This window comes from Rhodamnia argentea, chromosome 3, assembly GCF_020921035.1.
Source record: "Rhodamnia argentea isolate NSW1041297 chromosome 3, ASM2092103v1, whole genome shotgun sequence".
In the NCBI taxonomy this organism is placed as follows: domain Eukaryota; kingdom Viridiplantae; phylum Streptophyta; class Magnoliopsida; order Myrtales; family Myrtaceae; genus Rhodamnia; species Rhodamnia argentea.
The window spans coordinates 28,366,952-28,380,686 of record NC_063152.1 but is presented as its reverse complement, the minus strand read 5'-3'; the positions used below and the strand labels follow the sequence as shown (position 1 = coordinate 28,380,686).

At 38.6% G+C, this 13,735-nt stretch overlaps 1 protein-coding gene across 2 annotated transcripts; it reads right to left on the bottom strand.

Annotated features, from left to right (window-relative positions):
* Nucleotides 1-199: 199 nt before the first annotated feature.
* Nucleotides 200-4,068, bottom strand: LOC115729179 (probable E3 ubiquitin-protein ligase RHB1A). 2 transcript variants are annotated; one of them, XR_007197935.1, is made up of 6 exons: nt 3,925-4,049; nt 2,645-2,720; nt 1,611-1,950; nt 1,358-1,467; nt 633-778; nt 200-570 (listed from the first exon to the last, which is right to left on the bottom strand). XR_007197935.1 is itself a non-coding variant. In XM_030659650.2 (5 exons), exons 2-5 carry the CDS (start codon nt 2,705-2,707, stop codon nt 746-748), a joined length of 546 nt encoding a protein of 181 aa, XP_030515510.1. In that variant the 5' UTR covers nt 2,708-2,720; nt 3,925-4,068; the 3' UTR covers nt 200-745. The 2 variants fall into 2 exon arrangements, 1 of the variants encoding a protein (XP_030515510.1); XM_030659650.2 differs by having other exon boundaries at nt 200-778; nt 3,925-4,068.
* Between the last annotated feature and the right edge of the window lie 9,667 nt (nt 4,069-13,735).

Here is a 13,735-nt window from a genome sequence, read left to right as displayed (position 1 = left end):
TTGTTCCTGAAAATTTCCCCTGTTTTGCTCGACTTGAAATGAAGCTGAAGTTCAATGCAGCCTATGGTCAAATTATTGACTGAAACGATTTCATGTGCTCCATCAGAGTCCAAGTTGGTTATTCTGCCTTGTCGTGGCAAAAAATGGACAAGCAAATTTTGGTTTATGGAAAGAAACTTGGACGAGCAATTGAATTTTCCGAACATTTCACATGCTTTTTCTCCGCAGATCCTTGTCTCCCCATACAGGCATTACAACCCCCAATTCGTCAGAAACATTACAAATGTCTCTGACACCCCAGGAAAAATGTTAAGAAAGAGCCATCATATAAGTAGCTTAGATACCTTCAGGAGTCGAAACAGAAGCAAAAGAAACAGAGACTCTGTACAAGATGAATCTTGCTGAAGGACAATGAAAACAGCTGAACCGGCAAATTCCGGATCCCCTTTTCCTCGGGGATTATTATTCGCCTCAATAAAAAAATTCGGGCAAAATCACAGATGCAGATCCATTCGAGGCCGGAGACCGGAGTTATAGCAAAGAATTGAGAGAACGGAAATCGAGCTTTTTCTTTAGCACCCCTGAATTTCATGTATAACCTGCACTCTTCAAACAGCTAAACCAGATGGATTATGTACAAGAAGCCACCGTCAACAGAAACATTGAAAACGGGAAAATTGGCCATGGCAATGCAAGGTCAACCACCTCCATCGAACGCACGCATGACTTCAGCTTGCAAGAAGAGCTACAAATCGAAGGAATTGTTGAATTCCATGATCTGCCACAGAATATAAGCAAATGATACCATAGTAAGCAACTTGGCGAAGGACAATTGAGTAACGCGTGCATAAACGAATGCAATGGGGAAGGAGGTCGATTGAGCAATTAAGTTCTAACAAGTTTTCTGCTCACATCCTATAACAATTTGACGTAAATCCTGTACACGTGCCAGTGCCAGAGCCACACGTTACCATCACGTAGGGTTTCCAACAAATTTATTATGCTGAGTAAACAGAAGAACTTGATAGAAACTTCATGAAAGTTTACAGAGTTTATTGCTCCATTCAAAAAGTTTTAGGACCAAATTGCATTATCAAGTTTTTTTAGGACTACTAGAGTACTTATCCCTCAAACTCATCATGATAGCAACATGCTAAGTCCCACCAAAGGTTCGTAGTTTTTCATTTTAACTTAATTTGCAATGTTTACTGACAATTTCAAGAAGATAATTCTGCAGCAAGGTGTGTTTTTGCACATAAATTTTGAAACAAATGTACATAGGAGATTTTTAGGTCAATAGGTACTCATATTCACAATTTGACTCCACAATATTCTGCTGAGAGAGGAGAATGTGAACCTTATCACAGATGGGACAGATGTCACTTCTTTCCATCCACTCCAGGATGCACGAGAGGTGAAAATGGTGTTCACAATTTGTGATGAATCTTGGGTTACCCTCATTGTACCCTGCATTTTAAGTCAAGTTGCACCATCACCTAGTGCTGCTAATGCAACTATTTAAATCCACATAATTTCCATGTCATCATCCCCAAAGCTGGGAAAAAGAGATAGTTATTGATAATGCAATTACAAATAGAAGAGGGAAGCACCTTCAAGACAAATAGGACAAACATCCTCCTCATCTGCTACCGAAACATCGACGTCATTTGATTTAGAAACTTCAATTGCTTTTGGAGAGCCTAACAGAGCAGTTGACTGAGCTTTATAGTCTGGCTCCATGTGGTCTAGGCAAACTGATTCTCTAACAGAGTCAGTGCCTATTGGTAGTGATCTCAACACTGCGTCATAGGGTAAAGGCAGCGGTGGAGGACGAAAATTATCGGGTATTGATGCCTCTAACTGCAAATCGACTAAAAATCCTGATGTGATGGCAGCAGCAGTAGCATCATGCGATGTGAGGGACTCATGCTCTTCCAAAGATGGAGGATACTGCACGGAAAGGCCGGAATTCTAGCAATGATAATATTCACCAAACTTGCAAATTATCTTTTAAAGAGAGAAACCTGGATATCACGAACTCTATGCGCCAGACAATTTTAAAGACAGTACCAAAGAACCACAACATTTACCAATCGTTAGACAAGAAAATACTAACCTAAATCCCACACCTTGAAGACGGATTTGCATGTGTTGACCCATGAAGAATACACTTAGAAGTTGTGACGAGTTAAACTATAGTAAAGATACAACACACAGTAAACCAAGTTTAGCCATGAAGATTTTTCTGATATTTCTCGATCAAACTCATTATGACTGCAAGATGTCAAGCAGTCAGAGAGTATTGGTAGATCAGATGTACAATTCTCTGATGCCATAAGAACTCTGTTATCTCTTGACTCTTAAGTTCACAATGGCCTACATGGGCATCAAGTTCCCAGGTCAAATTAACTTAAATTTCGTGTTATCTACCTAAATAAGTCAAATGCCCCAAGAATGGTGGTTTAGTTTGCAGGGTCCCCTGGAGACACCCTTTCGAGGAATATTGCCTGTGAGGTCATCGTGGGCTGTGACCACCACTGCTTAGCAAGATACTCTTCATGCATCACAGCTAAAAGAGAATAAGATACCGATGCACCCAAGTAATGACAGTGTTAAAATATTGAATCATAAGATCATTACTGACATAATAATATACAGGTGCCCCATTCAGATGAGCTTTACGAGTCGAACAACAGCAGCCTCCCATTACCAGCAGTATCCTGTTCATACAATCATAACAAACAGCGCATGCATATTAGGCATATAGAATAAGAGGGTAGTCAAATGTGTGAAAAACATGCGAGTCTATCAAATGAGCTAGAAAGAATGGTAAACGTAGAATTCATTGCAAGCTCGACAAATAGAAGTATGAACTGTCGCAAAAATATTTCTGAAGCTCACTACACAGAGATGCAGATAACTATCCTAAACAATGTTCTTAATGACCCTATCGATGACTTTCAGACTGTGGAGTCAAAGCAAAAACATAGCAGTATGCAGGATCACAATCACCAATTATAATCAAATTTGCAAAGTGCATTGCTGGCAACTGGATACTAAAATAGCTTGTTCCAGCTACTAACCCGGAAGCATCATAAAAGAAGAATCTGAATTGTCCAGGAAGAAAGAAAAGTTATTGGTTACAAAAACAATCCAGTGTCCAATGAACTAGAGAAGAAATTTAACAATACCATAGTCTATTGGAAGATCAAATTGTAGTTGCACGAACATCCTGGAGATAGTCTGAGAGAACTCAATGTCTCCAGTTCTGTGTTTAACAGAATAGACTAAAATGCTTGTCCTAGAAATCACGACACACTAGCATGACCAGAAAAACACATTCTTCTTTCACTACCTATTTCGCATTCTCCAGAGCTTAATAGCTCAATTACGGCTCTTTCCGCCAGGGGAAAAACAATCACAACACGAAAAGCCACTAAATAGATATTATGGCATCTCAATCAGCCATTTTAGCTGAACTGAAAGAATCAAAGCAACATTTCGAGAGCCATAATCAATAAAACATTCACAACCCAACTGAAGTGCGGCTCAGCAACTCAATTTACAGAAACCATCCAACAACACGAGAAGCCAATGAACACCCTGAAATCATAACGGAAAAACCAACCCTTTGTGCTTGACGCACACAAATCGACCAAGTAAGAGATCATCGACACTAGATGAAACCACAGGACATAGCCAGCTTATTCAAACCCATAATTCCAAATCAACTCACTGCTCCTAAAAAAGGGACCAAGAGCAATTACAAACAGAAATTCAGCCCAGTTCATCCGATCAGTTCAGCTGGACGTCAAAAGCGAACATACACAGAAATTCATCAATTGACGACTCTCTGAAATACCGATGCGCATGAATTGCACGCGAGAATCACTATTAACCAAGATTCGAGAAAAAAGCAGTTACCTTTTCGAGAGAGAGAGAGGTTGCGCTGCGATTTCCCGAGGTAGCAGAAGAGGAGGTTTTGTCTTTTGGTGGTTGCTTTTGTTCAGTTTTGTGGTTCCCACTTTCGCGAAGAGTACGCACTTCTTCAGTATGCTACTCTTTCCTTTTAAGAAACTGTTTGTTAACTTTTCTTTTTTGTACTGAAACTGTTTGTTTACTATACACATTGCTTTCTTCTATTTGTCATGTTCAGATATCATTTGAGCTTTCCACGTTGGGAATTAATTAATCACTCCACATTATTTTGCTAGCGATAGACGTAAGGCCGTTAAATTTGCGCGTCGGATCAGATTTGAATTGGGCCGAAAATGATCCGACCCGCATTAACCATTTAACCCATTTCGATCAATTTAGATGCAATACAAATGTAATGACCAATACCCAACCCGACTCGTTTACTAAAAAATTTCATATTTAGTCCAATCTTTGATAATCCGTATTCACCTAATTAACTCACTTTAAACTCTTCATGCATATATTTTATTTGGATGAAATCGTTATTTCGACTACAAGATGTTAAAGAATTGGCTTTCGAAATTGAATTAGAATGTTCAACTTGTGAATAAAGAATGAGAGAAAGTTGGTACTTTGCAGTGAATTTATAAAACTAGAGCATCAGATAACGTAAAGGAATTATACCATTTATTGATACGTAAGATATTGAAGAAGAAGGTTTATGCTGACCATGGATTGCAATGGCAATAATTAAAATTAGCACATTACATAAAAATAAGAATGCCAAATGCAACCAAAGAAAGATATTCCCAAGTAACCAATAAACGAAACGTAGAAGATTAATAGGGGTGAAGTTAGCCACCAACAGTTCTATGAGCATTGAGCAGTCCGCAGAGTCCATTAATTTCTCATAAAGGATGAAAAGTAAGTCACAAAGGTGGGTTGGGTTTGGATATATTGTTAACCCATTTAAAATTCATATTTATTTCGGACTTTGCCATTCGGAAACCATTTTTAACATATTCACTGAACATACATAATCAAATACAATTACTCATCCCATCAAATACTAGTTAACAAATAGGTCTATGACCAACCATTGGGGGATTGCTCAAGTGGCCACTTTTTCCGTTTGGAAAAAGAGATGTGGGGGTTCGATTCCCCACTTTCCGAATGAGTGGAATGTGGACGCGTGAAAATGGAGCAGGGTTTTACAATCTGCACACACTACGTAGCACACATAGCATGGCTTGTATAATATGAGAGGATAGAATAGGATAAAAAAAAAAAGTTTGTGATTTATTTTGACAGGTCTAGTTAAAAATAGAATCAGCAAACGGGAAGTTACCCATAAATAGGAAAGAGGATATTATCGCGTTAGGCCGAGGATAACTTCCGTGGGGGTAAATTAAAAATATCTACTTCTGGGTGATCCTGTAAAAGGAAGTAGGACCCCAAAATGGAAATAACAAAAGACATGGGGAAACGGGTTGGCAGTTCTGCACGTGTGAGAGAAAGTTCTCATCTCAAGGCACGCACGTGTGAGGTGGACCTGACTCGAGGAATCTCTACTCGATGAATCGAGAGAGCGGGACTCGAGATTCTATTATATTGTCTTTTTATTTATTTTTATATCCTAAGAATGCCCTGCCAGTCTTCACCCACAGTCCCCGGTGCTCCAATCCAATTAATCAGCTCTTTAATTGGCTCGTCATGAATTAATGATTTGAGTTGCTCAATCATTTGGGCCTGGGTCGTTCGGCCCATTCGGACCTTAGGAAAAGCCCAGAGTCCGAGCCCGTTTTATATGGATCTGGCCCGCAGTTACCTGGGCAACGGTCACATTCGTCGCCAACACCTGATGAAGCGGGAACCGAGATTCCAGATTCCCACGTGCGGCATCGGTCCAATCGGGACCGTCAATTTCAAACCAGAGTTACGGTCTGTGTGAAGAGGAACCGCTTTACTTCTCTTCCCTCCAAAACCACCCTTCGCCTCAGTCCTCACACTGCTAGTGCTACCCAAAAAAAAAAAAAAGGGTTCAAAAAGAGAAGCACACAAAATTGAAATTTCACATTATTTATTTCACGAAATTTATTCCGAAGTTTTACATGATCACGAAACTCTCTTTTTTCTCTCTCTACATGTAATAAGTCCATCCACTCAAAACTTTTTCGGAAAATGCCAAAAAAGGGCCTCAAGTGTACTTAGTTTGTCAAATAAGGGCTCAATGTGGAACGCTTACCCCGTCCGATAAAAAATCAATGATGATAATTGATTCTGCAGATATCTTTGTCTGTTCATTTGAAGGAAAAAAAGAAACGAAGAAGATCTTCCATTATCAAGAGCTTCCATAGTGAAATTTCAATTTCTTAAGGTTTGACATGGGCAGAAACGAAAGAAGATCGGCGGAGGAGGGGCAGAACCGCAGTCACTTCACGCGAAATAGAATTGGCCTCTGCTTTCTCTGCGGCCTTATCAAGAGCTTCTGTTGTCAAGCGTCCCAAGCGCCTCTCGGCGTAGCTATGATCAAAGAAAGAGAGATATGGGCAGGGCGAGAGCGAGGGCTGCCCTCACCGGCAACCGCAAGGTCGGTCCTCGCACAGGCAGAGCAAGGTGAGCCCTCGCAGCCATTCCCCTCATCGACGATCGCAAGGCGGCCCCCGCCTAAGCAAAGTGAGGGCTTGCCTCGTGCGATCCGGTGAGGGTTCACCTCGTAAGCGGCGGCGAGGCGGGCCCTCGCTTGGGCGGATCGAGGGCCACCCTTACCCGATCTGGCGAGGGTTGCCCTCGTCGGAGGCCGCAAGGAAGACCCTCACGTGTGGCGAGACCGCCTAACCCACGGCCACCGGCTAGTGCAAGGGAAAGAGGAAGAAAAAATAGGAAAAAAAAGAGAAGGAAAAAAAGGAAAAAAAATCACAAAATTTAAAAAGACGAAAGTATTCCTGTTTAGGTCATTCTTGGAAACAAAAAAGACATTTCAAGCCCTTCTTTGAAACAAATTCCACATTGAGCCCTTATTTGAGAAATTAAATGCACTTGAGACCCTTTTTTCGCATTTTGCCAAACTTTTTTGGGTCTGAATTCTTACCGTATGTTCTCGCTCTTGATTTATGGATGTTGCCACTTGACCAATCTTTTCATGTTCTAAATCGATTTAGGTTGAATGAGACATGGAGTTCCGGGGTTAGACGATGATGGGCATGGCCATACTTGTCCATTCACTTCCGCACAACTTTGCCGAGTCTCAAGAAATTGGAGCCGTCCGTGGTTTAAAACCAATAGTTAAGATTATTCGAAGTTTCCTACGTGTGAAATGGTCGAGCTTGAATGTGCCAATCGTCGAGTATGCTAATTCGAGCCCATTAAGAGTCCGCATGACTTGGAAACACGCTAAAAACTAACGAGGAGATTGTCACATTCTGCTCGGATACGAGTAAAATTTTAGTCAGGGCCAAATTCGTGATTCACCAATCAATGTGGTCCAAGGCTTTAATTGTGTGAGGAAAATTTAGCAAGGTCAAGCTGGGCTGGGGCGATCTTGATTTTGACTCGGATTGGATCCAAGTCCAGAGATGAAGTTCATTGACGGTCCAATGTGGTCTCTTTCTTGAATCAACATTAACGAGTTATTCGTTTGGCTTCTTTGACTAGTAATGCCAAAGTTTTAATTGGTCCAGATCATTTGGGTAGTCCAATGAGTAAATATGTTCTCGAGTTTAAGTTGATCAACGTCATCTCCAGACAAACACCCCGATCAAGAACTCATCTCATTTTTGGGTTTAACGGATCGATGAAAATTACATTTGTTTTTTTTTTTTTTAGGAGTTGATGTCGCTCGCATGAATCTAATTAAGAAAATGGTCTTTACCCTTTTCCTTTGGGTGTAGCTGTAAGATGTTATCTTTCACCATATATCCAACTTCTTCCCGGTCCGATGAATAGTATATACTCTCCTACTTTACCAAGTATACACTTGGTCAATTAGGTCGCGCATGGTAACCATTTTGTTCCGGAAAACCGATTCTGATTAAAATGACTTTTTTCTGATTCCGTTCTTGGATGATTTTTAGAGAATCAAAACAAATTTAATTACCGCACAAAATTTCTGTTTCAAAAATTTTTTTCTCTTCCTAATTTTTTTCATTTAAGTCAAATAACTATGTAGTTACTTTGTAAAATTTCACCCTAAATTGAAGACTAATTTCCAATGCACACTAAAATTATTTAAAATACATTATTTTTTTAGCACTTCATAAATGAAACATAAATTTTAATACATTAACTTTGAAGTTCAATTGAAGCATGAGACAGTTCTCATATTAATAACTCATTTTTTTCTGTAAATGTTGCATTGTTCAAAATACATATAAACATAGCAGCCGAATAATCAAATTATCCACTAATAAAAAAAATAAATTGTCTTCCTTGATACGAAATACAAGTCATTCACTATCATTTTGCAGCTTTTGTCGCAAATCTAAGTGGGTGTTTAGCTTTAGCTCCACGTGCAGATGTTTACATTTTGTGACACACAGCTACGAGTATATATGTTATCATCCGTATGTTGGATACCATCATCTTCTATGACATTTTTTGCGGAAGACTGAAATCTATGAAATCTAGAAAATTTAGGCCCAAATTTATGAAAATGAGGTCAAACTAGCCTAATATAAGCTTATTCTATTTTTAGGGATTTTCTAAATTTTTTATGATTTAAAAAAATTCAATTATTATTATTTTTTTATTTTTTATTTTATTTTTATTAGGTTGAAGGAAAAGTTACGAGAGAACTAAAAGGGAAAAGTGAGAGATGTGAGACTTCATTTTATTTTGTGATTCTCAAAAGTGATTTTTTTTTTCAAAACTATTTTTTTTCTTCTGAATTTTGCTCTAAAACTGATTTTGATTTTCTAAAACCGATTACGGGAATAGAATCAGAACCAAATTTATTTGCATTACCAAACGCGATTTTCATCCTTTTTTATTTCCAAAATCAGAATCAGAGAATGAAAATGGTTATCATGCAGACCCTTAAGCGAACATCTATGGAATGTCTTATTCTTCGACTATACACCTAATAAAACCGGTCCAAAATATTAGGTTTGGAGAATGGATTTGTTCTCTAATAAATGGTAGAAGTGACAATGTACAAGAGAAGCTTTTATATAGGTTTGGAAGAGGTTAAGAGTTTAGTACTCTTCCTATGTGGGACAAAAGAGAAAGAAGAGAGGCATGTATGTTCCAACACGAGAAAGAGTAAAATCTAATCCTAACATATACAATATATCTAACATAAAAAAAAAAAAAGGCCATCTCCCCGATGCAATGCAATGCTTGATTTGGTCCACTTCTTGATAAGTTAGTTAGTTGGTGGGGATGTCGATTGAATGGTTTTGTCTTTACAACACTTGATGTCTAATCAAATGGCCTGGAGAAGAGAACCTGTCAAGTTTACCTTCCGACTGTTGTCCCTTATTTCACTTCTAATCTAAGACTAATTGCCGTGGTTCCATCAAGTTAGGAGCCATCACGGCATCACGCTATTCCTTGCCTCCTCTACTATTATTTTTCAGGTTCTGCGCCTTGCTTTGATTGATATTGTTTACTAAAGTGGTACTGGTACGCACTCGCTATCAATTTTGCATACAACTAATCTCTACTAAGCAAACAAATTGCAACATGAAGAATTTTACTTTTCTTTTTTTTTTAACCATCATATAGCATTGGATCAGTACCTTTGAAAATCCCGAACCGATATACCCGTGTCACATTTACCTACAAACTAACTTTCGTGCCACAAATAATTCAAAATGGTATATCGGTGCCCCATTTATCTCAAATTGGTGCATTCTGTTGGGGTGTGGTTCATGTTCTCTATCGATAGGAAAGCACGAGGTCTGCAAGACGTTAGATGGCTTTTATTATTTGAGCCTATATTATATTGATAAGTTTGGGTTTGGGCACATAAATAGCTAATGTAACATATAATTGAAACTTGTACTAGAGAGGTGAGAAGTCCTACTTATAGTGAAATCTTTTATTAGATATAGAGCTAGTTTAAGTGTGAGTTAGGATAAATCTTGTGTCTCGATTTCTCTTTTTCACATTTACTCTTTACTTCATTGTGTTTTTGCACCTAATCCTAACACACACGTGCCACATTTTTTCCAAATTATTTTTTATGTCGCATGTCGCGACCTAAAAATTCGGAAAAATTTCCAGGCTAATGGATTATCAGGTTAATTATTTAACCAACCTAACTCGGACTCTCCCAAGTCCATACCAAATCGCAACTTAAGGTTCAATTGATTAACATGCAATATATTTTAATTTTGGAGCCGCCACTAATCATTTATGGTAGGTCGATTAGAAACCTAAATAAAATAGCGGGAGAACTATTTTATTCCTACGAACCAGAGATGAAGAGTTCGGGGACTTGATTACGCCAGATTACTCTAACGCCCTTTCGGTACCATTTTATTTCATGAAAAATCATTAGAGAAGGCAACATTGATTTTAACCTAAGTCACTAACAAAGGTTATCATGCGGGTACACAATCAATTAATGAACATCCAGAAGTCAATATAATCAAGGGAGCATGCGCCACACAAAATTATTTTTTTATTTTCGATTTTTATATGAATGCATGAGAGACTACACTATATGCAATGGCATGGATTAAATGCAAGACTAAACTAGATTACATGCAAACTAAATGAATGCACAAGTAGGACCATGATTAAATTAACTACGTGACACGTGTATTAATTAAAAAGAAGACATGCAATTCTAATATGCAATTTAAGCTAAAATGCAACCTAGTATGACATGGCAAGAAATAATGACATGGCAAAAATGACGTGGCAAGGATGACATGGCATGGATGACATGGCAAGAATGAATGATTTTTTTTATATTTTTCGGATGAATTAATTTCCTAAAATAGAACTATGTCAAAACAATTTTTATCTTGTATATTTTAGAGTTTACATTGACCTAAACCCTAATATATTGAAGATATATCATTTTAAACATAAGATTCTATTTAAACATGCAATTTCTATTCTAGTATGCAATCTAACCTAAAAAATTAGATATGCAATATCTACATGATGTTATTTTTTAAAAGATGCAATTTTCAGATATGCAAAGTGAATGAATGCAATTTTTTAGAATTTTTGAGATTACATCATGCGACGGGTATATTCTAAAAAATATGACAATCAAGCAATTCAAATCAAATGAGGAAAGTGAATATGCCAATCAATGTCAAACAAGAAAGTGGATATATCAATCAAGTTTTGGAATATTTCGCGAATATTTGAGTCAATCTTTAATTCGTAATCCTACGATTAACGATTGAACCCAAATCCTTGCCTAATCGAGTATTCCATCAATAATCCTAAAGATGGACGTTCTCGATCATATGACAAGTTGCGGATTAGGAAAGGAAATTTTCCTAATCAACCTGTATTTTAAAAAAATATCCACTTCGATGCAATATTTAGGATATGCAAATAAATCACAAAATAAGCAAGTGAATATATCAAAGCTCAAGATAGGAAACTTACCTTGTCTGCAAAATTTGCGCTTTCCTAATTTGGATTTTCGAACGACAAATTGCAGCCCCAGATTTGCCCTCACGGACCTGCTTGATGGGGGACCTTCCTTGCACAGCTAGGACAACTTGAGGGACCGGCGGCTCAATGGGACTCCACGAGGATTCAAGGTGGGCAACTCGTCGTAGAGGCTATTCAAAATATCTGCTGATGTTGCTACGGTTCGTTGATATCTTCGGCGACGTAAACAATGTATTCTCCAAGTACAGTCCAAGCCTAGCGGCTTGTTGTTGGAGGTTCAACAACAAAATAGAGACCAATAGCTGCACGTGAACAAGACAAAACACGGAAAAATGTTTTAAAGGCTAACAAAAATCTGTTGATCTCTTTAGCAAGTCTGGACAAAATCCAGAGAAAACGAGCCCACACTCCAAGCTCTTCTCCCTTTTGTTGTGATGCTCGTTTTTAGGGGAACTCGTAGGAAGATGGTGCTGATTCGCCAAGGACCTCCAATCGGTGACAACTGGCTTGTGGTGCAGGAAAGGAACAACCAGTTGTTGTCCTCTTGCTTGCCAACGGAAATAGAAGAGGAGGCTCTACGGAGGGAAGCTGCAGCGCAAGCTAGGGAAGGATCGCCAAGGACTTCTCTCCCGTTGTTCGCACGTTCTCTCTCTAATTTTTTTTAGTCAGCCCCCATAATCTCTTGCTAGGACCTTGTATTTATAGAGAGAATTGGCCTAGCTTGATGGGCAAGAATGCAATATTCACATATCCTTTTGGATGTGTATCTTAAAAATCTGAATATTTGATAAATATTCCCTCTTGGAGTGCGATTATCAGCCAAAGAGACATGCAAATGTGCTAGCCGAATTGCACAATTTCTTTCCTATTTTCTAATAAAATATTCGGCTATAAGGAATATGCATGTGGGCTTGCCGTATTTTACGTGTGTATAGGCTTTTTGCGCAATCTTGAGCTCGAATAATTAATTAAAAGTGTCCAACACTTATTCAAATTCGGCACACCCATTTCAAATGCCTTGCCCAAAAATGCCCTATTGCTCCCGCCCGTGAAATTTAAGTTCCAATTTGTGCCGCCGATGGTCCAATGCAAGATGCAATGCATGAGTAAAAATTAAATATGCTAAAGATGATGAATTTTTTATGAGAACTAAAATTAGTTCTAGTTTTTTATCCATAAATGACTAAGAAAATATTCAAAATTTAGGTGTCAACAGCTGCCCCTCTTTGAGTGGAGGCTCGCAGAGGTTTCGTTCAAAGACTAAAATTGAAACCTAAATTTTGCAAATGTATGTGAATGAATGATATTTTTTTTGCGGGAGTTTTAATCCCATTTTTTAATGCAAAGGAAATGATGCATGATGTGCAAGACTATAAATAACATGCGCCAGAGCTTCTCTTTTTTCCATATTAGAGAAGCTTGCACATGGATCGCATACGAGAATACCTGTTTTACTAGATACCTCATAAGCTGACAATTCCCTTAATTTCCAAGCTTATAATGCGAGGATCTTAAGCTCTTTGGGCCCATCCGTTATCGAAACTTCTCCCCGATGCGAGACGACGCGAGATCCGTAATGAAGAAATGTGCTTGAGTTATGGTTCAAGCTGCACTATCTTTTCTCTTGGGGCTGCCATCGTTTTAGTGAGCCACCATGAGTTGGTAAAATGCTTCTCGCGACCTCCTCCGTTTTAGCGGGTCACGTATCGATTGAAAATGTCTCTTGAGACCACCTCCGTTTTAGCGGGTCATCATGAGTCGGTAAAATTGTCTCTCGTGACTCCTCCGTTTTAACGAGCCACTACGAGTGATAAAATGTCTCTCGGGACCACCTCCGTTTTAATGGGTCACCGTGAGTCGGTAAAATGTCTCTTGTGACCTTCTCCGTTTTAGCGAGTCTCTCCGTATGAATGCAAGAGATGATGTGACGCCTGAAACTTGCCGGTACGATTCACAAAAAGAGTGTGATACAAACCTTGTTAGTATGCACACAAAATGAATACGTCACGTGTACCTTATCAGCGTAAACATAACGGAGGTATGTCGCACGGACCTTATCAGCACGAACATACATAGGGATTAAAATGACAACCAAGGTCAATTTGGAAAAGGTTTGAGAAAACTTACCTGGATTTTCCGAGCAATGGTTAAGGAATGGCTAGGCCGATTGCATCATACCTATTCATTCACTTAAAATAAAGTTGCAAATAATTGTATTCATAACAAAAATGCA